At 39.1% G+C, this 22,653-nt stretch overlaps 1 protein-coding gene across 8 annotated transcripts in view; it reads left to right on the forward strand.

Annotated features, from left to right (window-relative positions):
- The window catches only part of LYRM4 (LYR motif containing 4), a 95,902-nt gene extending 74,495 nt beyond the window's left edge, over positions 1 to 21,407 (forward strand). For 2 of the 8 annotated variants that reach the window (XR_012774359.1, XM_075493897.1), the window contains one exon: positions 21,039 to 21,407. Coding sequence is in view for 2 of the 8 variants with exons in the window: in XM_075493897.1 (XP_075350012.1) it covers positions 21,039 to 21,101 (63 nt within the window). In the remaining 6 variants the exon portion in view is untranslated. Of the gene's footprint in view, positions 1 to 12,434; positions 12,500 to 13,017; positions 13,056 to 13,791; positions 13,919 to 21,038 lie in introns of all 8 variants that reach the window. The other 6 variants (XR_012774357.1, XR_012774358.1, XR_012774355.1 and 3 more) reach the window with 6 other exon arrangements.
- The last annotated feature ends 1,246 nt before the right edge of the window (positions 21,408 to 22,653 follow it).

The following is a 22,653-nucleotide window of genomic DNA, read 5'->3' on the forward strand; positions in this document are numbered from 1 at the left end:
GGACACTTGAGAATTAAGGTACTCGCTTGAATGCTGAAATAGGAACTAAAGCCTCTTTTACACACACGTTTCTGGTAATGCTGATGCCACCGCTTGCTGTTGTCCTGTTGATCTTCTTTGTTGTTGCTGTTATACAGGCTGTTGGTTTTTAATCTCTTCAACAGCTGACATACTGTTTTACAGTTTAATCATTCTGCCACTGTCCTTGCAGACCTCAGTGTTTCCATAAGGCAGCAACTGTCAAATATTAGCCAGGATTTAGTTATTTACTTTAGTTCTTTACATAAGGACTTACTTACAGCTAAGATGTGCTTTTTATCTCTCCTGAAAGATACATTTACTTTCAAGGAAGAATGGATTAAAATGTATTCTTTTTACTTAAAAAACATTTGCTCCCTCCTTTTCTGAGTGCTGACATAGCAATGTAGGTTGGTCCTTTAAAGAAAGGGGGGGGGGGGGGGTGTTTGGGAGGGAGTGTCTATGTTTTTACTAAAGCATATGAAGTGACAGGAGTCTTCCGCTAAATGATCATTCTGGGTACTTAATGAGAGATTTTAATCTTTTATTAAGAAGGGGGCTAACATTTTATTTCAAATACACTTGTGCAGATGCAGAATTTAAAAGAACTGAAGGTTCTGTAGCTTAAATAGTTACAGCTTTATCTTGGGATTTACTGGCAATACTGTGGCTACTTTAAAACAGAAGGTAGCATTGACATATTATGCTTGTCCCTTCAGACTTTAAAATCTATCTGTTAGAGTTAATGTTATGAAAAGTGCAGTTCTTTTTGCTATTTTAAACATATGTCCATTGACTGTAACTATGCTATGGTTTCTAAGACTGAAAAGATGCTCAGAAGTTCCTACTCATATAAAAGAGAAGGAGAAAGTTTATTTTTATTAGATAGAAATCTGGAAAAAATTGTTGACAGGATTTTTTTTGTATGCTGAATGAAAAAGCACTAACTTTCTCTCATTCTTTTTAAAAACTGAATTTGGACCAGGTGGCTTTTCTCCTTGATAGGAGAAGCTTGTCAGCTAGACCTTTGGCACCATTTGCTTTGTGCTATGGCTCTATTATACTTCAGGGAGAATATTTTGAACCAGACAGTACGTTGTGGCAACAGTACAATCACATCCTCTCAAGGAGCACTTGGTGATTTGCTTGGCAAGGCAGCACTCCATAAATGATTGCCTCAGCAGGATTCAAACTAAAATTATTTAAAACGTTATCTACTGCAACTCAATTTAGATGCAGGAGGACATTTTCCCTTTGTTACAATTTTATTACTGTATCAGTTTAATTTTTCATTATTCAGGGCTAGGTTTATTGGCTCATATTTCTTAAGCTTGTAGGACTGAACATTGTAAAATCAATATTTTTGCTAATTAAGGTGTTTTTTGAGAGTGGATAGTCAAACAGTATAGTGAATCATTAAAAACTTACATGCTAATATTGACTAGCAGTATTGGCACAAAGAGACCAAATCTCTATGCCAGGGACTTTTTCCCTTCTTATATTTTTACAGCAGAAGCAAAACATGTTCAGTAAAAATTTATGTTCTCAGCGTTTAACAGTGTAGAGATGGGCCTTTATGGATATGAAAGCAAATGCAGTGTGTTAAAATTCTGGGCACTCATATGTAGCATTTTCTTTCCCATCATTTAACTTAGCAGTAAATGGTGTCTGATTTCAAGGGGTCTTACTGTGTTTTGAAATAGATGGAAAGCTCCTGCCTCTTATGAAAATAATGGATCATTTCTAATTTATTGCCAATTTTTACTAGTATCTTTACCCTCCAAAAGATGGTTTCTTCTTGTCTGACATTGACTAATGTTTGTGGTTTGTTTTGCTTTATTTGTTTACATTAGCTGTGGCCTACTTGTGCTTGTTTCTGGCCTTCTCAACCAGTGTTACTGAACAGACCTGTAAGTGATGATTTGCTATCACATTAGGAAATAGCTTCCCTTCACCCACTTCCCTTACCATGAAACTAGTGGCTGAAACTGGACGCTGTTGAACACCATGATTTTATTCTATGCATTTGACGGACTTTTGCCTTAGAAACCCGTACTCAAGAACCTAGGGTCCACTGTCAGATCCAGAGTGACTTGACTTTGCTTTCCTCCTGGACCGGAGTCTTGCATGAACGAACTGCTCAAGATCCTTTATGTAAGAGTGGTACCTCTTTGGCAGGGTTATTTCAGGGCTGTATCATGTGCAAGGGGCTGCACCTTGTTTTTAGGGAGAGTAGAGTAAGACAAAGACTGAAAATACATTCATTCACTCTTCAGGTATAGAAACATAAAGTAGGAAATTCATTAATCTAACATGAGCCAAGCCAAACATTGCATCTGCTCAGACTATTTTGCTCCGTGCTTTTTTAACTAGATCACTATTTAAGTTGTTCTGCAGTTCTTCATGGCCTTCATAATGAAAGGAAATTTGGCATCACTGTAAAACTAAGGCATCAGAGTTTAGCTGGGTGGTGGGAAAGGGGGACCTAAGGAGAGATTATGTCAAATATCATCTGAGGCACAGAAAATAAAAAATATGTTATCCCTGTATTTCCTGAGAAAGTTTCTCCCTAAAGTGGTTAATACATCATTATTGCCTAATCAGAAGTTCAAAGGAAAAGCATTTTTTGATGAAAGCACAGTATTTATCATTCTTGTTTCTAAGATTAACTTCCTCAGTTTGCATGGGAAGTTTTGTAACACTTGCATATTGATTCAGGCAGGTTGTAGTAATTAGGGCAAGTTTTAGTCCGTCTCTTACAATATCCTTTAACAATTCAACATTTCCCTCTGTGACTGAAAAAATTGAATTTATGTCCCTTAACATCAGCTGGGACAAAGTAACACAGTGAGATACAAGCTTTTGTGGTGGGTGCTTCCAATTTATACGTTAGAGGGTTTGTATCACAACTAGAGAGAGATGGGCAGGTATTTGCCATCCCGTGGGACAAACTACAGTGTGACTTTGCAGGAAAGGAGAGACCTCAGTTTGTGACCATTGCATTGCATGGCTTTTGCCCTGTGTTCAGCAGAAGGTAATTTTAGCTGGCACTGGAAGTGGGGACCAGTAATGAAAGGTAGGTGATGAGGTACCTAGTCACTGCATGGGGAGAAACACCTGGGAGTCAGTGGTGGCTCTGAATACACCTTCCCTTATTGGGGGGTAGCTTGCTGATCTGTCTGTCTGAACTTTAAAAAGACACTTTGTGGACATGTGAATTTAGGAAATCTGCTTTTCTGTGTTTTTGGGTCTCATGGCTTGATTATCGTGGTTCCCTCATCACTTAAAAGGTCTTGTGTAAGCTTACCCTGTAGTTGAAACGTTTACAACTTCCCTCTCCCGAATTGATTCTCTGGTGGCTAAACAGAGAGACTTGCACTTAAGCTGTAGCTTTTCCTCCAGAGAAGCCATTAATTTGGTTTTCTCCTGTAGGTGGTTGCCAGGTATCCACAGGAACTTGTGAGAACTTAATATCTTTACTCCACTGTAAAAGTGAGTTGGCAGCTTCAGAAGTTACTACCAGCACAAATGCAGACAACATAACCATAAAACTCTACTAGGCTTAGGAAAATGGTTTAAATGTCACTTGAAATAATTTTCCTGTAACTAATTATGCAGTTAAAGAATGAGTTTATGGAGGGAAGAGTATACATGCTCAAAAATCAAGATTAGAAAATTTTAACTTGTTAGTTAAATTTGATTTCCATGCTTGCGGTTTAAAGAAATTCCTAATTGGCTAACTCTACTTCTTCTTTGTATTTTTTCCTTCCTGGTATATTTTAATGTAACTATTGATTGGATTGTGAGCTTGCAACAAAGTGAGAAATATTAGTCTATAAATGCTGATTTGTACTGAAGATCCTATGCACCAGTTTGTAAGATTTTTTCAATTTATTTTTTTAAGAAACATAATTCTTGCTGAGTAGAGAGCTTTTTCTTTTACTTGTGAGCAGTAGATATTATTGCACCTCACATAGATTTGCTGTAGGTAGTGTCAGAGTGTCTGGAAAACTCTGTCAAACTGCTTTCAGAAATGGCAAGAAGTTTTCAATTAACCCTGGAATTGTACAGCAAATTAGCAAACGTAGTATCTGGAGGATAATACATTTTCTGTCGGTCTGCTTTTTTAGTGAAAGTGCATACAGAGCCCCAGTGATTAAGCCCAATGTTTAGGACCAAGAAGTATTGTCACATAATTAACTCTTTAATTTACCCAGGGGATTTTATCAGCCTGTTTTAAATCTGCCCAAGTGACTGGTGTAAAGAACATCAGGTCAGGTGCGCAGAAAAGTCTGGAGAAGTTGGCCATCTGTTTCTCCTTCTGGACAGATGTTGTCAGTGGGGAGCCTCCAACCTGAGGGAACCATAAGACTGAGCTCCCCGCCTGGTCCAGATGCTCCGTGATTGTAGGTAGGTATGGTTTAGGAAGGTTTAGGAAGTTTTCTTTCACAAAGAGTTACCAGTCCTATAAGCAGTGGAACAACAGGGGAAAACTTCAGAGACTATGTTAGTGAGAAGTCTACCACAAATCTTCCCAATGTCTGTGCAAGTAAGGTCAGGTATTTTTTTTCTGACTATAATTTTGGTCTGGGGGAGCAGTGAAAGCCTGTGGCACAACCACAGTTGTCACCATTTTTTTAGTATCTGAGAAAATCCCCTTTGACTGGTGCTGGGTTAAACAATGGCCTCAGCTCTGGTGAATCAGCACCAAGCCCATTTAAAAAAATTTCAAAAGTAATTTATACCAGTTGTTTACAGGGTGGATTCTGAAACAATAGTCATCTTCAAAAAATCTCTTGTCTTTGGGGTTAGCTATAATAGCCATTCTCTAAAACAAACAAATACTAGATACAGCATGATTTGTTTAGTAGTGGCTGGCCACTGTAGCAGGAGCCAGTGAATGGGTTGAGAAAATACCACCTGGAGTGGTCAGAGTACCAATACTTTTGCGTATGCTTCAGCTCTGATTCTGTTGAAGCACTGGCTGCACAAGAAGAATCGACATTTACGAGTATGCCAAAGGACAGAAAGTTCAAGGACTTGGATGTGTTTGGGAGGAAGTCAGATTCCATGGATTCAGTTGCAAGGGCAAAATGGCCAAATCTTGCCACAAAAAGTGTCTGTCTTGTATGGGTCAGGCTGCCTTCCTCCTCAAGCACTCTCATGATAGCAGAGCGTAACCAGTGAACACAAGAAAATAACCAAATTTCTTTTCTCACTGACACATAAGTGGTGTCCCCTGCAAATCACAGTTTGATGCAGGCCAGACAGGCCTGTAACAGTTTTAAGTTGCATGTGAATTGCCTGGAAGGCAAAACCATCGGGTGACCCAGTATCATCTTCCTGCTGGTTCTGTGGCAGTCCCCAGCACCGAGCCTCACAGGATACAAGACCAAATACATATCATAAATAAGATGGTGTAGGGTGCTTTCCTTTGCCTGTGAGCCACCACACTCTGGAGTTCACCACGCAAGCTCACGCTGTGTTTATTCCAAGGGTCCACTCCGATACAATAGACTTTCTGAACCAGAGTGTGGTAACTAGACACAGCTGGGCACTCTGAAAGACTCTGCCTTAGTAATAGTAAGAGCAGTCCGTCAGGTTGCCTTTTGCTACTTGAACTGGTTTCTACCATCAGATCGGCCGCAGGTGTCAAGGTGTTCTCCCAGCCTGTTCAGAAACTATGTCAGTTATTAGTCCTGCTTTCTCTGCTCCTGACCACATGGATGTTAGCTGGTTGAGTACTTCTGGTGTAGGCTGTTATCCTCCTTCCTGATATCTGGATATTTGTACACAAAGGAAGGAATCTTTCCTTGAGGAACTTACCGCTTGAAAGCTCTCCCAAGAGAAAAACATTTCTGAGGAAAATAAAAATAGAGTGACTTTTTTTAACTGGTTTTACTGTTTTACAAGGTCTAAGCAAAATGATCAGCCATCAAGCTTGACAGTGCAAAAGAAGTACAAAGTGCACATTTATATGGTAGAACTCATTGCCACAGCATGCTGGGGAGGCCAGCAGGTAGATGAGTTCAAACAGGGATCAGACAAATTAATCAAGTCTGTTAAAATGGTGGTATGGTTGTAGCTACATGTCCCTGAAGTTGCCAAAAAGTTGTGGTCACTGGAAGCAGAGGAGGTATTCCAGCAGGAGGATGTATGCATGTGTGTCATACTCATACTCCTTTTCCCTGAGGAACTGCTGGTGGCTGATGGTGGGGACAACATACTGGAAAAGATGGATCCTCAAATTGATCCACTACCACAGTGCTTATGTTCTCTTCTGTCTTGCGCTGTTCTTTTCTCTTTGAAATATTTTGGGGTTTGTGACACTTGTCATCTACCTCTACAGATGGGATCACTTAGAAAGAAGTGATGATAAGAGGAGGGAACTGTGTCCCCTATTCTCCTGGGTGCTCCAGTCCAACCTGACCACCTCTGTTCCAAAAGGAGGCATTCATTTTTAATATTTAAACATTCACAGTAATGCTTATGACTTCATAAGGGGATGGAAGAAACATTTTTCTTGGTATTCTTCTGTGTCTTTAAAGGCTACTTATAATTAGAAGAAGGGAATTTCCACATATAAAAAACAGTTTCGTTCAAGTGAGCATGATGTTTTTGAACATACTAAATTTGCAAAAATATTTGAGCTATTATTTTAGTTTGTGGATGACGTTTTGGTTGCTTTTTGTTTCTTAATCCAAGTATTAGCCTATCAGGCAATGGAGACCTGAAGTTGAAATTCTCCATCAGGAAAACTAGATTGCTTTAATCTGCTCTAGTAGAAGTGACATGGAAAAAATATGAATATATACAACTGGACACTTAGAATTTAATTAAGAGCCCTTAAGGTAGGCAGATTCAATTACACTATCTTGAAAGCTTTTTGTTATGATACAAGGATTTTCAGAAATTCCTGACAAAACGAATACCAGAGTGAAACCAGGCCTTTTCTTAAAGACTAATATCATGAGGACCATTGATACATAAGCCTCATAGAATACCTGAGACTGGAAGGGGCCTCTGGAGGTCTCTGGTCAAAACCCTGCTCAGAGCTGGTCACGGTAAAGCAGTTTTATCTATACAGTAGCGTGCCGATAAACCACTGATAATTGCAACTCTAACTTCAGTTAAAATAAATTTGCCTGTGTATGGAATATAATTCTTAAAGCAAATTCCTGAGTTTTTCTGTACATTGAGTTCTGCAAAATGGTTTCAAGTTTTTGTGGTTTTAGCAACACAGAGAACTGCTGTGTTGCACAAGAAACTGGTGGGTTGCTACAGTCTTCTCATCCCAAGCTGTGAGGGCATGTCAGCAGTTTAGAATTGAAAGAAAATAGGAGTATTCATAAAACACTCCAGAAATTTATTTTTAAGGGATAATATCTATTCCACAGTAGTTTCTGTATGACAGGAAATAGCATCATCTGCATTGGTTGTAAGATCTTGTATATGATAACATTTTTAGGAAATATTTTTCAACTAATCATAGCCTTTCTGGTATCCCCTTGATGGCCATGGCTCATGGGACATTAGTCATCAAATAAGGATCATCTTTTCAAGTCTGGGATTGTAAATCTACCATACAGAGCTAATTGGATTTGGAAACCAGAGCAGAGAAGATTTGTTTCAGGGCTAGTATGACAGTGCAGCTACATCGTGTGGTTTTGTTTATTCAGTTGTGCATGTGTAGCATTGAGCAGGAGCAAAATATTGCATTGGTTAAGCAGTAAGTGGTTAAACACAGTACTTAGGCTTGCAAGTTTTTTAAGTGGAATTTTCTGGAATGTCTTTTGAAGTGCCACAATGCCATCTACTGGCTCACTTTTCTGTTTTTTCCCAAAGGGGGTTTTCTTTTGTACACAGGCTTATATATAAGGTTTATACGGTATTTTTAAATAGCAAAATACACAAGCTGGCATAGAATGAGCAAGATATTCTTTGGATGCATATGTACGTTAAAGGACATAATACATTACATACATTAAAGAATCACTTCCACTCTCTTGCCAGTTAATCTTGCTCTCCTTTTGTTAAAAGTAACTCTGAGATGATTAGTACTGCAACATAGTGGAGAAATCTCTGCTTTCCGTTTATGGCTCTCATAGTAGCTTTTGTGCAGGTAGCTTCACTGTTTTCTGTCTGTAGTTAGTCAGTTTCCCTTTTTGTTTCCATATTTTTATACAGATAAATGGAAAGAAAATGAAGAAATATGTAAGCTGTCAAGCCACAAAAACTGGGAAGTGTTGTATTAGAAATTATTTCCGGCAGGATTCTTCACTGACAAATTCCTAGATTCAATATATTCCCCTTAATTGGCTCCTTTTTTTTTTTCCCCAACATGTGTTTAAACAGTCTTTTCAAGATTCATCAACAGCCTTCCAAGGACCAAAATTCCATAGGCTTTGTAACAACTGTTATGGAGAGGCACGTATTAGAAAATACTATTCTCAGTATCAGGCTGCTCATACCATAAATGAGCAGTGGGCAGTTATAAGAAGTTTTGATTGGTTCTTGTTTTTAATCAGTCTGCCTAACAGGAGTAACTGTCTTCCACTTGCTGCCAAAAGAAATGAATGGGCAAATACAAAAATAATTTCCCGAAAAGCCAGGAACTGCAGACACGGGTAAACACTGTTATTTGCAGTTTCACTGCCTGCTCTTTCTTGAAGATATCTGGGGAGTTTCCTCATTAATTGGTTGTTTTGTTTGTCTTCATAAAATACTCTTTTTTTAATTCGTTTTTCCCCTGCACATTCAGTTTTTCCTAACAGAAATTTTTCATAATCCAGCCTTTCTTCAGTCTAGTTAGGAGAAAGAGAAACATTGGTAATGCCTTGTAACACTTTGGATTGTTTTTTAAATAGATTTGTAACTCAACTGAAGTACAGCTACAGTGTCATTTTATTCAAAACAAAACAGCTTGAGAAGATTTCCAGCTGTTTCCTAAATGGCCTATAATGAAGGTAAATACAAACATCTGTGCCCTTCCTGCCCTTTCACCCTCTATCTCACTGACATTCAGAAGGTCAAGTGGATCTTGCAAGCCCAGTTTTTATCTGGTAGGAGCTGCGTCTTGCTGACGGCTGCGGAGCATTTGCATGTCCATGTCTGTACTGGTGGAAGAGCCCGAGCGCTTTTGGCCAGCTCATGTGGAAAGGAAGGCGTCTGTGTGTTAAAGTTAGTGCTCGTTTGTGGCAGTGGGTTATTACACAGCAGTTGGCGTGCTGTATGCTGGGAGCAGTGAAGCTGAAATGATTGTACTTGGCACCCGTGTTGTTCTTTGTCATATAAATGATCCGTGTCAGAGAGGTTGCACTGGGGAACGGGTCTCGTTAGCAGCTCGGGCTTCCCAGACCTTGCTAAACAAGCCACCCGCAAGCCGTATGGTAGCTCTGCTGAGGGGAAAGCCCTCTGTGGCGCTCCATCGCTGTGCTGTTTGGGTTTGGCCGGGGTGTTTTGTTTGAGGAATGCTCTGCTCTATCCTGTGCAGAGGAACAGAGGTTGCTCCCTGCCTATATTTGGAATAAGTGCTAACCTCTCACTCCTAACTGTTATCTGTGCTGGGAAATACCAGGACAAGCCTCCGTTTAGCGTGACATTAAATAAGGGAGAATTGGCAAAACCAGAAGAGCAAACAGGATTATTGTATACCACGTCTTCTGTTACAATCTTTTTTTTTTTCCTTCTGCGAACTGTCCTGTGCTATTGCAAAGGAGGAGGAACTAATTAAGCCAGTTGCTGAAAGTGTTTTGCCACCCACACTACTGAAAAGAACTCTTTGTACAGAATTAGCTCTTACCAGCTGTGCTAAACCCAGTAATTTATCTTTGCCAAAAAAAAGAAAAAAGTGCTGCTATAGTCTATTCCAATTAAACAAGCTAATGTAAGCTATACCCTATATCCACACAAACACAGATATCTCCTGCTCAAAAGCTGGAGGGTTGGCAAATAATTATTTTCTCCCTCGTTAATTCTTCTTAGTGTTTGTAAAAAGGGACGGGCTGAGGAGCTCTGGGAAATTAACTCATTTGTGTACGGAACTGGCTGAGCGTGAGCTCGCCGGATGGAGAGCAGTTTGATGGCAGGACACTGGCCTAAACTTGGGCAGTTCGAGCGTAAGGGCTTGGATTCGGCTTGGTGCGGTGCTGCAAGCAGCGTTTGCCTCAGTGCTGAGAGGCAGGGGTAGCGGTTCCTGCCCCGGGGGAGAGGCTGTTGGAACACAGAAGTCCACCCGCCTTCGCCTGGAGTATCTTCAAGAGGGACAGAGTGGTTCACTGTGTTTCCAGCTACAGCTCCACAGAGACTGCTTAATAAAGTAAATGAGAGTCACATTTTTTGACTGGGGTGTTGGTTTGGAAACTGAGCTGAACCAGAGAATTGATCTCAGGGTGTCCATGGTACAATGGATGGCAAGTGAAAACTCACAGTCACAAACCTTGGCTGAAATTCAACAAATCCATCCTCAGTCCTAAAACATCAATGTCCTTTTTTCTCATCTGCTCCCTACTCAGATTTTTGAAGAGTGTAGACAATCCAGGCTATGCTTTTTCCAGCTGAAATTCCAAATGCTGAAGCCTTTGATTCCCAAGAGCTCAAGGGACTACCTCTGTTCCCCTGAGGGTGTGAGAACAAGGATGTTCTGTGTTTTATACAGCTTTCACTAGAACTGTTGGGGCGGGGGGGGAGTTCTTTGAAGCTCAGGTCACTTTCAGGTGTGGGATTTGGAGATACTAAACCAAGAATGATGGCTGAGCAAGAAAAAAGAAATCCTTGGATATCGTCCATCAGAGAAAGTCAGATAAACAAGGAAATAATCCTTGTGATTCTGTCAGGAACAGATGACTGTAGTTTAGTAATCTGTTAGAATTTTGCCAAAAAAGGAAGTCTTGTTAATGCAGAAAAATAAAAACTCTTATTCCTTTCCTTACACACTTACAGATCAGCTAAACACTGCAATAGAGACTTGACATGTAAGTAGTTATATAGATGAGGTGCTCCTTTCTGGGTGAAGATACAGATTGAATAAAAAATATCCAATACAAAATTTATCGTTGGAAATACAGATATATTTTCTAAAGATAAATTCAGTTAGTTGTTCCTGCTCTTTCAAATTTAATTTTGTAATTTGAATGTGCACAGAGAAGAAGAGCTCAGCCTGTAATCATGTCTGAGGTCTGTGTAAGGTAACATCAGCGCAGAGAAAGAGACATATTGGAACCTTAAAGTAAGTTGTTCCTCATATAAAATTAAGTTTAATCCTTGGTTTTAGACTTCTTGAAGGACAGGAAAAAAGGAATTTCTCTGTGTCTTATGTCTTGGAAAAGTCTATATGTTACAGGATTGACTTTTTTTTTTTTTCCAAAATGCTGAAAGGCCTTGTTACGTTAAAATGGTATTAAAGCACCTGGCAGTTTTATGAAACGCAGTGTACCTGGTGCCATCCTGTAACCAGCACTAGGAATCTCAGTAAGGACAGTCTGGAGTCTTGAAGCAGATGTATCACCACCAAATAATTAAACTGTGGCTAACATATGTTCGTGTAAAAATTCAGCAGCTCACTGTGTCTTTCACATCACAAAATATAGCATCAGTAGCAGATTAAAATGCCTTTTTTAAAAAAATATGCTTGTGGCTCGAAGGCCATTAACAAAACAGAAAATGTAAATTGCTAGGTTAAACAGTATTACACTTCTGAGTCACCTGAACTTTTCCCCTTTATGTTTGGTGTACTGGATAAGATTCAGAATAAATAAAAGAACAAATCCAAGTTTATTTAGTTAAATACTGTATTGCCTTACCAGATGTACACAAGTACGTTCTGCTTGAAAGGAGAAATATTTGCCTTATTTGGTGCATCTTTCTATAGTAGGTGATTGTGCTAACCTGTCTTAATTGCTGCAATTTTCCTACTAGTTACAGTTAATTCTTTTGTTCAAACAGGTGAACTAAGATCTGAGCTCTGAGAGTAATTATACGCACTTCTGCTACCTGTATACTTTCTGTAAAATATTGGGCAGGATCCTGCAAGGAGCAGTGTCCCCTCAGCTCCCACTGGAGAGTCCTCAAGCATAATACATGTTGTGTACTTGTTTACCATTTATCTCATGGAGTTATTACTGCAGGTGTACTTGCAGTCACATGCTTTGGTACTGCAGATACTGTGAAAACTTCTTGTTTATAAAAATCAAAGTGGAAGTGTAGCAAACGTGCATGGGTGCCTGTTGTGCCATGTCAGATACTACAGGTATGAACTGTGAATGGAAGCAAGTGCAGGCCCAGCTGGGATCAGAATAGCTACTGGCTTCAAAGGCAGCAGGTGACCAAGGTTTTGCATGCTGCCAAGCCAAACACATTTTCTAGAGAAATCTGCATTGCCTTGTGCCACTGCACTGACAGCATTTTCTTCATTGAAGGATCATCGACTTTGGCTGTTCTCACCACGCTGGGCTTGTACACTCCTGAACTACTTTTGATTTGGGTGAGCTCCGACATCTTCTCTGGCATGTTTCTTGTACATAGACCCTCAGATGCATTTTCCCAGAACTACAGCCAGCCAGTCCTGCTTTTCAGTCCTTAATATCTTGGTACCTGCTGTCTCAAGATGTCTTAGCTCCTGAAATTCAGCCTTTCCCCATGCACGTACTTTGATGCCTTGCACTTACTTTATGTATCATTCACTTAAAAATATGGTGAAGATAAAGCATGCAAGCTTCTCAAGGCTTTAGACATCATCATTTAGACAGGCAAATCTTAGTTAAAAACACAGAAAGTCCATGTGCCATTTGCTATCTCTGGAACTTTCTCTAAGTTCCAGTGGTTTGGGACAAAAGCAGAAATTTTGCAGAAATTTTCTGGAACTAGGAGGGAGGATAAATGTAGAAGGTGATGTGCTGTGTGAAAATGGGGCAGGGGGGATGACACAGGTGGATAAGTAATTTTCTGAAAGACATTAACCTATGAACATTCCATATACATCCTTGTGTAACTGTTTTGCAGCTCTTCCCAGCAGCCACGTTCCCCAGTTTACAGGAGAAGTAAGGCTGAAGTTGATTCTTTCAGTACATTGCATTTCTAGCATCTGACTTCAAATACAAGTGTTGTAAAAGGTCTTTAATTTTTGTCGAGTGTAGTGGCAGCTCATTTTACTTCTGCAGTAGTGCACAGTAGGAAAGCCTATTAGTGCTACGAAATTACTTTATCACACTTCTCAGTAAGCATATTTATTACTTGTTTATACCTGTCTATAAGGACTAAATTTTCTTCAGTGTTTTATTCCAAAAGTCTCTCACAATTAGTGAACCAAGAGGACACTGAGGAATGAAATATTTTCCTTTTATAATGACAATTTAGTCTTTGTACGTATTGTGGAGTTATTTTATCTGTGATACACAAACATTACAGTATTTTCCTGGGCGTAGTGCAGAATGTGTGTTTTGTGACGGTGGCTGTTGTATTATACTACTGACAAAAGTAAGGCAGGCACTCCCACTGGCTTTGATGAATTCTGCTTATGTAGTTGCTACAAAACATAGGGTCCTCTGTGAATGGTTTGGGCATTTACATACCAAATATCTCAGCATTACTAGAGTACCTGTTATACCACACTCAGCACAATGTTATCCAGGTCTTTGTCTCTGTATTTTCAAGTACTAATGTTTTGTATTCCTTTCCTTGCTGCACTCAGCATCTTAACTGAGTGATTTTTCTCTTCTGCATGCTATGTTGAGAAGAGATCAGCCTGTATTATGTTTCTCCCTTTTACCCACACAGGACTGACTCTTTAGAAGACCTGCTGCTTCTGTGTTTGGCTTTCTGAAGAGTTTAAGCTGCTCTGTGGAGGTAGAGGTTTTATATGTAAATGAGAGAGAAAAGGCAAGATGCTGAAATACGTTAGCAGGTAACAAGTAGGAAGAGAGGAGAGATGGGAGCCTGGAGATTGCCAAGATGCTGAAAGCATGCAAAGGTCACACCAGGTCAGAGCGTTACCTCTGCCTGTTACCACCTTCCTTGGATGTGCGTTGTACCAAACCTTCACCTGGCTGTTTAAGCCCAAAATCAGTCACTGCTTGCTTTCCTGTAACCCACTGTCTGACATCTTTCTAAGGTTACCTTTGCAGCAGCAGAGGGGTGCTTCTTTCCCTTTGCAGCAGGCTGCTGCCCGTGCCATCTGCTGTTGGGCCCTGCACACTTTTAAGATGGCATTTTCCTTGTCACGCTCCTTTTTTCTGTAGGCCGAGAGGCTTGCAGGAAATGAGAGAAATGAAACAGTGTGACTTTACTGAAGGACCACGTGATCTTGTCCATTTGGCTTTCCAATATTTTTCTTTCTGTGTTGAGGACCCTTACGTGTTATTTCAAGCTATATCAAGTGTGTAGCTACGTGGAGCAAAGGCCATGTCTGTCATGCCCATGTTGTCTGTAAGGATAGTAGCATGTTTGTGTAATTTTAAAAAAAAGAGGCTCTCTTAACTGAGAAATAATCAGCATTTGAAATGAAGAATCCCTTGCTATTGTAGATCATCATATATGAATACACGAGTGTATATGCTTATAGTATTTTATGTGTTAATCATTGTTGGATTAGATATGATTCTCTGCTCTTTTTGCTGAAGAGTATCTTCAGGGACATCCACAGAATAAATTAATAAGAGTGTTAAATAAATATGTCATCCTGCTTCTGATAGGCTGAATAAAGGTGTACCAAGATACAGTGCATATGGTTCTAACAAAATTATATAATTTATCATTATTAAGAGAAATAACTTTCAGATAAATTCTCGCCTATTAGCTGGTTTACTTTACTTCACACCTTCATAGTTAGTGAGAGCCAGACAAATGATGACTATAAATTAATTTTTCCTGCCTTTTCAAAAGCTTCATGTAGCAGTGGCTGTAGAAGATGTTTTGGCACAGAGGAACAAAGAAAACAGCATTTGCAAAACACAGACAGAAGTAAAACATACAATACTTCTAACTTCTCAGCTCCATGCTTTCCTTCACTTCCTTTCCCATTCCTGTGTAGACAAATGGAATCACTGAAAATAAGGGAAGTGTCTCCAAAATCATACAGTTTTTTCCATATTGATTCCAGCCCTGAAGAGCTGGAATAACCTATGTATTTAAGGAGCCAAATGCAGTTTGTCAACATTCTTTCCTAAGCAAAAACAAATAAGGCTGCTGCTACAGCATTTAATACCAACACAAAGATTTGGCAAAGCACTGAACAGTTATTGATGAGGTTTTGGTTCCATTTGAGTTTTTTAAATTACTATGTACCACATTGGTGTGTTTATTATTGCAATACAAGATCATTTCAAAAACTGCTGTCCATATTCATTTAAAAAACATTAAACTGGCTTTAGTTAATAACAAAAATATTTATTATAAAGTGTGCTGTGTATAGCATATCTGACTTTGGGTGTGGGAAAAAAGATAATGCTTTATAAAAACAGTAACCACTTCACTTATATTTGCAATAGGATTGCAAATTGGTTGGCATCATCCAACAGGAAAGATAGGTAAACAACTTATAACACAGTTGCCGGCTCTTAAAAGTAATCATTATTCTTGTACATTTCTGTTCTTGTCAGCATTCACTTAATATGCATTTTATAATCATAGTGCAAGAAAATAGGAATGGGCAACTTCTTCATATGGTGTTAGAGGCCAAGATTAGCAGCATTATATGCAATATGACTGCAGTCCCATCGGGGATTTTTCTTCCTAGTTAAGATTCAGCAGTGTGCCTGTGAGATACATCTGTTAACTTTGGAGGTGCAACAGGACAAACCAATCTGATTTAAAATATATGTATACATGTGTGTCTCTATGGTATAGATATATTCATAAACGGGACTTTTTCCTTTTTCTCCATAATAAAGAACCATGAAAACGCATATATTTATATGTGATCCCTGGCTGTAATAAGGTAACCATTTCTTCCCTGCAAGCAAATTTGCAACAGAGAAAAGAGGGCTATGTTTATATAGAGATTGGGTTTTTAATATGTTTTTATATATATGTATGCATGTGTATATATATAACAACCTATATATTTCTTTTTATATATGTAAATGTGTTTAATATGTAAAACCATCTGTAGTGCATCAACTTTAGTTATCATCTGCATTTCCTTAAGAAAAACAAGAAACATTTTTTACTTCTTCTGTGATGACCCTCTTGGGAAATCAATTTTTAAATAATTGAGGGTGAAAGGAATTGCTGTCTTATCATGTTTTCATAATCCTGTGCTGCGGTGGCACTTTTACGTGTTTAGGCCTTGTCTTCACCAATAAGGTGATTCTACGTGGAGTAAAAGTGTTGCACCATCTCCTGTTAGGCCGCTCCTGCTTTTGTCTGCCATCGAAAAATAAACAGTGGCATGAAGAATCCCTGGGTTTGGTTTGCCTTTGAGGGCAGAAAATTGTTCCCTAGATATTACTTCAGAAACTATATTTAAATGAGGGGAGAGTTATTAAATAAACAGACACTGTTTGTTAATTTTGTTATTTGTATTACAAATGGGGTGAGACATAGAAGGGACAGAGAAGGGAAACTCCTCTGTATGACTCCTATATTGACTTAGCTTAGAAAGCGATGGTTAAAGTACATTATGAGGGTCTATATAGTCATATTGCATTGATTTGCATAAGAACATACCCTGATTGCAATTAGGAAGATGATGTTTCTGTGTGCTGGGGAACTCAGTCAAGATATGTCACCAGCTGTGCAAGGTGCTAAGATTCCTTCAAGGGCAGAGACCTAAATTGTTGTCTTTCCTTCTTGTGTGTCCAACCTGCTAAGAGATATTACAAGCCAGATTTCTTGTCATTTTGACTTTGCATTTGTTCACTGAAGATGCGGACATCCTTCCTCAGATCCACACGCGTGGGTGTACACTTTGGCTGTACATTGCCACTTCCTTTTGCACGTCACCTTTCCTCAGGTCTGCCGCCTAGCTACTTACCTGAGTAATTTTAGGGCATTCGCATTGAAATTTGTCAGTGAGACCTCACCCAGGCAGGTAGCTAGTAGTTTGGAGATTGTCAGGTTTGGCAGGAAGATAATGATGTGTAGTTCAGTGACAGTGAGAAAATGTATCTTCATCAGGGCTCAGCAGGGTTTGTTAGAGCTCACAGGTTATTCACCATGCAATTACAATTCTGTAAAGTACATGGGAAAAAGAGACGCCTGGCCACCTTTGTGCTGCAGAGCCAACACAACTAAGGAGGGAAAAATGTGGTGGTTCTTAAAGTGGACAGACATTTTGAATATACACAGAGCTGTCAAGGAAAGATGCCATCATACTTTTCAGAGCAGAACCATGCACTCTAAAACGACCGAGGCAAATTAGAAAAATTTTTAAAACTCGGTCACCTTATTTTCAGCCCTGCAGAAATGGGAGCAGTCACTTCTACCTCAACTCTGAGCTGCAAAGTAAAATCTTCATATGGATAAAAACCACAGGACATGCCACATACCTTCAAAAGCTGAAGATCTCCTAGGAGTATTTTGCAAGCAGTGGCAATGGGTCTGCAGGATCTGCTCCACTAGCTGTGTCAGATAGGAAGGCAGCCCCTAGGGTTCAGGCTACCTCCCAGGTCACCGCTGTCTCACTGCAGTCCTATCTCTTGCGTGGCTTGGCAGGGAAGCTACACATACCCTGCTCCCCAGCCACAGGTGTCCCTGAGAGTCAGGCACCGGCCAGCCATAGACCATTTGAGAGGACAGAGTTCAAAGCTGGCAATTTGACGGGATTTGGTGAATTTTTAGGGTGATAGCATGTTCTTCTAATGTCTTCAGGACATCGGGATTTTTTTTCAGTATTAAATTCTACTTCTTTAATTCTTCTTACTTAATTCTACTATTCAATTCTTACTGCACCTCCCCATACACATCTCTGATACTCTGTTATCTGGGGAAAACCTCTCCTGCTTGCTTTTTTCCCAATAGCAGTGAAAGATTCCGTGAAGTGGCTTCTCCCCATGTTTGCTGCTGCCAGCCACAGGCAAGGAAAAGTACTGTTTCCATATGAACACACAAACACCTAATAACCAGAGAATGGTTGGGTTACAAGATGGACCAGTGCTTACTGGTCAGTAATTTCTTTTTCCCCTTTTGTTGTCTCACTGACATCTGCTGATAAATCCCATTCTGAAACCCTAAGTCTTGGCCTGGATTCAGATGGAAGGCAAGATTAAGTTTTTCAAGTTCACAAGAAAAAGCTGACTGTATAGACCTGTACGAAATCTTTGAACAAGGACAAATTGTCAGGTTTTGAGGGTTGGACTTGTCAGACTTATTTTTACAGTACATAATTTTGCAGGCAGGATTTAAACATCAAATAATTCAGTAAGATCTGAAAAGCAGCCTTTATTTTTCTATTTATTGTCTTCTCCTGATGACAAAGTGGTTCTTTATTGTGCATTCTTTCCTGCAGAATTTAATTGCAATGTGTTACCTTACAGAGGTAAATAAAATTCTGGGTAACAAAGTTGCTGAGCAAATGGTAGAGCCTTTTTCCACAAAAGCTTCCTGTGATTAATAAAAATACCCTGACACTGACCTCTGCACTGGCTTCCAGCCACCTACCAGAAGAGTAAATGGCATGCAGCGTACAAGCTACAAACACACATGGTGAAAAAAGAACACAACAGATAGCCACTTAAGTCTTTAATTTGGGAGAATGATCCACTTAAGCGATGCTTGCTGCTTAAGTGCTTTCTTTAAACTTGGCGTCGGTGAGGATGCCATAAGAACGCTGTTTTGATTCAGAGGGTTAATGAGTGTCAGTGTGTAAATACCAGTGCAGTCTTTCTGCTGAGGCAGTGGATGTTTATAGATGTGAATTTTTCAGCAGCTATAAACGGAAGGTCTATTTGTTTTGTCTAAAGTGCATGGGAAAGACTTGATCATCATGTTAGAAATTCAAGGCTAACGGTTTAAAAAAATCCTTAAATTTCAAAGTTCAGCTTAAAATGTCATGGCATAGCTTCTGGAAGGGAGGCACCAGAGCAGGCAAGCTGCAGCAGCCCAGCAAAGGCAGGCAGCACAGCACTGGTGGCTGTGGGCTCGCTGAAATGCCTGCACGCCTGTGGTTTACTAAGGAAGCAGCTCAGCACACACATCTATGATTTTATTGCGTTCGAGTCAAGAGGTACAGCAGCAGATAATATCACCTCTTGGCACAGGGACAGCAAACAACAGCTCGTACCTTTCTCCTACAAAGCCATCTGCCCTGGCTGAATGTGATTGACTGAGAAGTCACGTACGCAGCCTCGTCTATCTCCCCAGTTGGTGGAGAAAAAAAAATGCAATTCAGGTTTCAGCATTTTTGTAATCCCTCTGAGCCTCCCATTAAATTTGCTCTACTGTGTGGGAAAGGATTAAAGATTCTTTGGGCTCCAAAACACAGTATACAAAAATTAAGTACTACAGCATGGTTTGTGGTAAGGCAGCAACTAAAGTGTATAGCCTGCCACATAACCCAGAGCAGCGAGTTCTCTTTGATAACTAACACTTGTTGACAGCTTAAAATTTCTGTTGGTAACACATGCCGCATTTGTGTATGGCCTTTGTTTTAAATATTCTGTATGCAACATACTTCATAAGTAATTTCAAAAATAATCAGAGTTGTTCATATGCTGTTACTGACTTCGTTCTGAGTGCCAGAAGAGGGGAATATTTGCTGGCAAGGAGAACTTCGGTTCCTTTAAGAATGGCTCATAAATCCTCCCTTGTAATAAATATTTCAAGATTAAAATCAATGCGTTACAAGTTTCAGACAAGGCTGTTTATCAAGATGAAATAGTTCATTTCCTAAAAGGCAATATTACTTACATTTTATGTGAGTGTGGGCATAGATGAGAAATTTTTATTTAAGAGCTGCCACGATTTTTCCCCTCAAAAATGGTAAATGAAAAACGGTGAAAAATTTCTTTCCCAAATTTTGTACTATTTTGAGAGCCTGACTTGCTGTCAGGCTTAGTTTGTGCAGTATTAAATTCTCCTGAATATATTGTGCTTAGTGTAATTAAGCATCTAGCCTTTTTTGTCCTAATTCCATAATTAAATATATGAACTCTTTTTTTTTTTTTTTTTTTGTGAAAAGGACACAGAGCTACTGTGTACCCAGGCCTTGGGGAGAAAGTAGGGGTGAGAAAGGGCATAATAGACATTAAAAATTAGACTCCAAAATTCATACTTTTAAAATAAACGTTGTCTTCCCCTGCTTACATTAGCCTACTTGCATGAAACTTCTTCCTTCCACATCTCAACTGTTAAGCGAAGAGCTGTGTGTGACTATCGCCAACTGCGCGTCTGACTACAATTTACCAACCTTACCATGCAGACTAGAAAGTACTAAAGAACAAGAGGAATCAAAGCATCAGTGTTGCACTTTTGTCATTTTTCATTTCCTCATTGCACTAGAAAGCACAAATGTGTGAGGTGTGAATACCATCTCATGAACGAGGGGTCAGTTCCAGTCTGTGTAAAATGTTACTGGTGAACTAACTGCGTAACTGTTTTCAGTGTTTATAATGCAAATTAAATCAGGGTTCCAAAGGGACTGGAAAACAATACCATACCATGCAATTTATATCTAGGCTCTCCACCCAAAAAGCATAATAAGAAATATCTGCTGACTATATCCATCTTTTTATTTTTCATTACACTCATCTTTTCATTTTTCTAAACGTACAGCCTGTTTGCTTTTCTTCTGTAGTAACTTCTAATGTTAAATTTTAATATGAGCCTTTGAACAGTATTCCTCAATGTCATTGTTTCACGCTTTTATATATGCAGATATTTTATGTATTGGTTATTTTTCTTAACGTCTAGGCTGATAACAGCGTTATTCACAAAAAAATGCTTACAGAAAGAAAAATGTTGTTATGAAAAAGCTTAATATATGGGCTACTCAGTTCTTGGTTTGTTTTTAATCTCTCTTGTGAAGGTGAAATTATAACCTGTTTACTTTCCGGTTTCGGTTTTCTGATATTTTGGTTTGATTTCAGGTTACTATTGGCCAACTGTATTCCACACAGAAATTGGTTATTGAGAGCCCAGGAAACACATAGCTGTGAGAAGACTCTGATCCTGAAGCAACACTGGACCATCTTCAGCATCCTACAGTGCCACATACAGATGCGTAAACTCACTGCACATGTCTGAGCTTTTCTGTTCAGCAAAAGAAATGCCTGAGAGACTCAGTTTTTGGCAACCAAAGTACTATTTTCTAATGGTTCACATGTTCTAAAATATATTGCTGTGATTTATAATAGCATGTAAGGTAGTCTTGAAATCTGTTTGCTTGTATGTCCCATGTGATGAAATAGTTCCTGCCCTACTTTGACAATAAAACTTCCTTAAGCTACCTGTAACCAGATACATTATTCTGCTGCTGACCTTTTCTCTCACTGAGCACAAAAGGTGTGTTAGATTTAAAACCTCTCACCCAGTTACTAAGACTAAGTTCTTATTGATCCTGTTTCATTTAAAAATATACAGCATCTGAATTAAATGACTAAATACATAGTTCATTTTAAATATTGAAACCAGAGATGAACAGAATTCTCGTCTCCTGGACCTTGATACTTACAAATATCACAAGCTGCATTGTGTGGTTTCTTTAAGGAGCATCCCTTGACATTTCAGGAGGTGACATAAAGATTTCACTAGTTCTTTCTTCAGTTTCCAAGAGTTAATAACCAGTCTTATCCTACTTCTAACAATTAACAGATCAGAATAGCAGAATGTAAGACTTGCATCACCGAGGCTTGGGAGCTTTAAAATGTATTTTCACTACCAAGTCCTTTTCTACATTTGCTGAGGTGCAGCTATTAGCAGAAAGCACCACATCGCTTTATGCAAGGTTTCACTTTTTCACAAAGCTCCTAAATTTTGCAGGAGAAAAAGAACCTAACTACGACAATAACTCAAGTGCTGCAAGTCATGAGTTGGCAGCAAGCTTTGGCTAGCAAAAGTGGAACACTTAGTCTAGCGTTTTATTGCTTATTATTAAATCTGTAGAATAACCAACACTTTTAAGACAATATGTTAAAAAAAAGGCAAGCAAAAATTTTGATCAGGTTCTGTTCAAGTCGTTGCTGTGCTTGGATTTGTTTTCTGTTAGAAATTTGCAGAAAAATTAAGCAGTGCAAAGCTTTTTTTGATGGCATACAGAAGAAAGCTTCCTTTTTTTTTCCAGGGGATTGTTGTGGGGTTTTTTAAGAAGAGAAACAGAAACTCAAAACTAGTTCCATGACACTTGGCCTTTAAAAACCTCCCCTTATTTTTCTTGCTTCCCAAAATTCAACTTTGTTTAGAACTTCTATTGTTTTGCGTTGTTCATGCTGTGTGGTAACATTATTAAAGCAGAGGATAGACAAAGTGTCTAATTTAGAACAAACTCCCATTCCTCACTACCATTTACAGTGTAGTTTATAATTTTGTACAGTTAGATTGAATTGTATAGTAATGCATTCCATTAACAATATAGTGTACAGAATAAGATACTGTGACTACCTGAGACTACAAATGTAGCCTCCATTCTCACTTTCAAATAAAAGGCAAAACCAGTAATAAGTCTCCTCGTATGACGTGTATAAGTATTACAGTGTAAATTGCTTT

This window comes from Mycteria americana, chromosome 2, assembly GCF_035582795.1.
Source record: "Mycteria americana isolate JAX WOST 10 ecotype Jacksonville Zoo and Gardens chromosome 2, USCA_MyAme_1.0, whole genome shotgun sequence".
NCBI lineage: Eukaryota > Metazoa > Chordata > Aves > Ciconiiformes > Ciconiidae > Mycteria > Mycteria americana.